Genomic DNA, 2,868 nt, shown 5'->3' on the forward strand with positions numbered 1-2,868 from the left:
ATAATTCTTCCCCATGTAATGTAGAACATTAAACGCAGAATGACTTTTCTGTCGTTGACCAAACCATTTTTTGGATAAAATGATTTAGCTTTGTTTGTGTGAAAGTCTCTACCCGAAAGCCACTTTGGTGGAATATGAAGAAAAAATTCCATTTGAAAATCAAAAAGTGTTGCATATCTCGATAAATTGTGAAATACTGTTTCCTACAGTTTTAGAAATTATACTATTTGAAGTGGTATCTTTGGAATTTTGGAGCGCACATCAAACTTATAATAACTAGCTACTAGAGCGCGCCACACATAATGAATCTGAAACCATTAAAGTGGCCTGTAGAGCCTGTTTTTATTCACGTAGAAGCTAGTAGTAGTAGTACACAAAACAGGAAGCTACGACAGATGTAGTGGCGTGAGAGAGTTGACAGAAACGTTAGGCATTTAGTGTGAAACTGGAAGCAAAATCTCATTACAACTGTTTATCTTGAAAACTCGCTATATATTTTTCCTATTGTGTATTCGGGGAAAACGCCGGCTGTTTATGTTACTATTGTCTGTAAGCGTAACATTAACCTATTTGAATTACATATATAATATAGGACATTTGTGCGTCTTCTCTGGGCCAATCTTCAGTCGTACACCTAACTGCCCTGTCGTTCTGTTCTAAACCCCTACCTGACGTTTTTCTTTTGTCCCGAGCTTGAGGTCAACGTTGTACCCTATTTGAACCTCCTACTGCTTTGCTGTTTCACAAAAAGTTTTATGTAGGTTCTCTGTGTCGATTCTTTGCATGGCATCGAGTAAAGACAAAGTTTATCGTGGAAAGCTGAAACGAGCTGGTTCGCTAACAATGAAAGAACCGCCGGTGATCACAAACGTCAGCGGCGATAGAGTTTTCCGTCTTGAGGAATTTGACATTATCAAAACAATAGGTATGCTGTTTCATATTTTTGTTTTGTGAAAAAACGTAAAACGTAATCTAATTTTAATACTTTTTTTGTCAAAAGTGAATTGGTTCTCATACATTATCTTTTATTTTTGTAACAGAATTATATTACTTAATAGCACTGCAGTCCGTACTGTTGTACATTGGACATTGCAACATAAATCAAATGGAGAAACGGCTTAAAACTTTTTAATATACAAGTATATATGCACACTTTTTATAAGCTATTGTAATATTCATAGCTCACAACTGAAGCTGTGAAAATATTTCATATTTTTCTACTGTTTTCCAAATTATTGTTATTACTATTACAATATTTCATATAATTACTTCTCTTTGTCGTAATTTAATTTAAGAATAGGTTGAATGAAGTCCACTCTGTAGCAAGACCATGGATTTGAGGTAGATAATGAAAAAATTAAACATTTTTAATAAATGGAGAACTTGTATTTATGTTGTTAAAGAACTTTAATAAATATAACATAAATAAGCAAATAATAAATATAAATTATTTATAACTTTTATAAAACATCTCGGTGTATATCTTTTCTTTTATAAACGCATAAAAATTATATTTTAAAAATAAGTTAGTTCGTATTGTGAAGCTTATAAACTAAAAAAGGCTTTCCAATTACTTCTTTGTTCAGCTATGGCACGCCCTTTTATGAAGTTAAAAATGTTTCATGCATTCCTATATAATGTATTAATGTACTGTGGAGTTATTAAAACAAAAGTAACGAACATGTCCTAAACCAAGCAAGATCGGTTACTCGTGTTTTAAATGCAATCTCCAATGGGTAGGTAGAGCTAACAATGTGATGTACCTATACAAAGTATTAATGTACTGTGGAGTTATTAAAACAAAAGTAACGAACATGTCCTAAAACAAGCAAGATCGGTTACTCGTGTTTTAAATGCAATCTCCAATGGGTAGGTAGAGCTAACAATGTGATGTACCTATATATAGTATTAATGTACTGTGGAGTTATTAAAACAAAAGTAACGAACATGTCCTAAAACAAGTAAGATCGGTTACTCGTGTTTTAAATCAATCTCCACTGGGTAGATAGAGCTAACAGCGGTACATAATGTGCGTGGTTTTACGTCATCTATTCGCAACTGTAGATTGGAATGTGACGATTACGTGGGTTAAGGCTTAGGGAAAGACTGCTTTAGTCAATCAGGCGCTTTTATAAATTGCATCTTTGCTATAAATCATTATGTCAGATAGCTAAATCGAGAATCTTCAAGATTTACGCACTTCATCATAAAAACACGAGTTATTTCAGATCCAAAATAATATAACATTCATTACTTCAACAATTACCATTTGTAACTCTTGGAATTTCTTTGTCGCACTTTAGTGAGGAAAAAGATGGTTGATCATAAAAGCTTGTGTTCTCTAAGCGTCACACACGCATATATATATGAAGCAGGGTCGTCAGTACATCTGTTTGTTGTCCTGACGTCACAAGTTCGTGTGAGTAACTGGCTGAAATAATTTCGATGAAATTTGATAGATGAAATCACGTGAACCTCTTAACATATATCCCTTGCTATTGCCGTAGTACCTATATCCAGAATTCAGTTGATCTGCAGGGCGAATGACGCACACGCATGCCTTTGCGTAATCCCCGCGATGACAACGAACTAGGTTCCGCACCTGGCGCGGGGTACCTTTGATACATATTGTTACGACAGCGGAAGTCACCTGACACTGGTAACATGTTATGAGTTTTTAGAAGGATCATGACTTTTCCTGGCAACTCTAATCTTTTCCAGGCGCCCTCTATTTTAGTATATAAGCCCGGCAAATAATTGCAGATAAAGACAGATAATTGAGTCAAGCGAACGGTAGTGACGGTAATATAAAGTGTGCGTTTTGTTATCGAGATTGCATATGTATTGACTGTGGAAATTCTTTGTATT

The 2,868-nt window shown here is 34.7% G+C and overlaps 1 protein-coding gene across 2 annotated transcripts in view; it reads left to right on the plus strand.

Annotated features, from left to right (window-relative positions):
• The first annotated feature begins 366 nt into the window (after positions 1-366).
• The window catches only part of LOC106471467 (protein kinase DC2-like), a 46,087-nt gene continuing 43,585 nt past the window's right edge, over positions 367-2,868 (plus strand). For both annotated transcript variants that reach the window (XM_013932073.2, XM_022400912.1), the window contains exon 1: positions 367-925. In XM_013932073.2, the coding sequence (XP_013787527.1) occupies positions 784-925 (142 nt within the window). In that variant the 5' untranslated portion in view covers positions 367-783. The remainder of the gene's footprint in view (positions 926-2,868) is intronic.

The sequence above is a fragment of the Limulus polyphemus genome, unplaced genomic scaffold, assembly GCF_000517525.1.
Source record: "Limulus polyphemus unplaced genomic scaffold, Limulus_polyphemus-2.1.2 Scaffold112, whole genome shotgun sequence".
Taxonomy (NCBI): domain Eukaryota; kingdom Metazoa; phylum Arthropoda; class Merostomata; order Xiphosura; family Limulidae; genus Limulus; species Limulus polyphemus.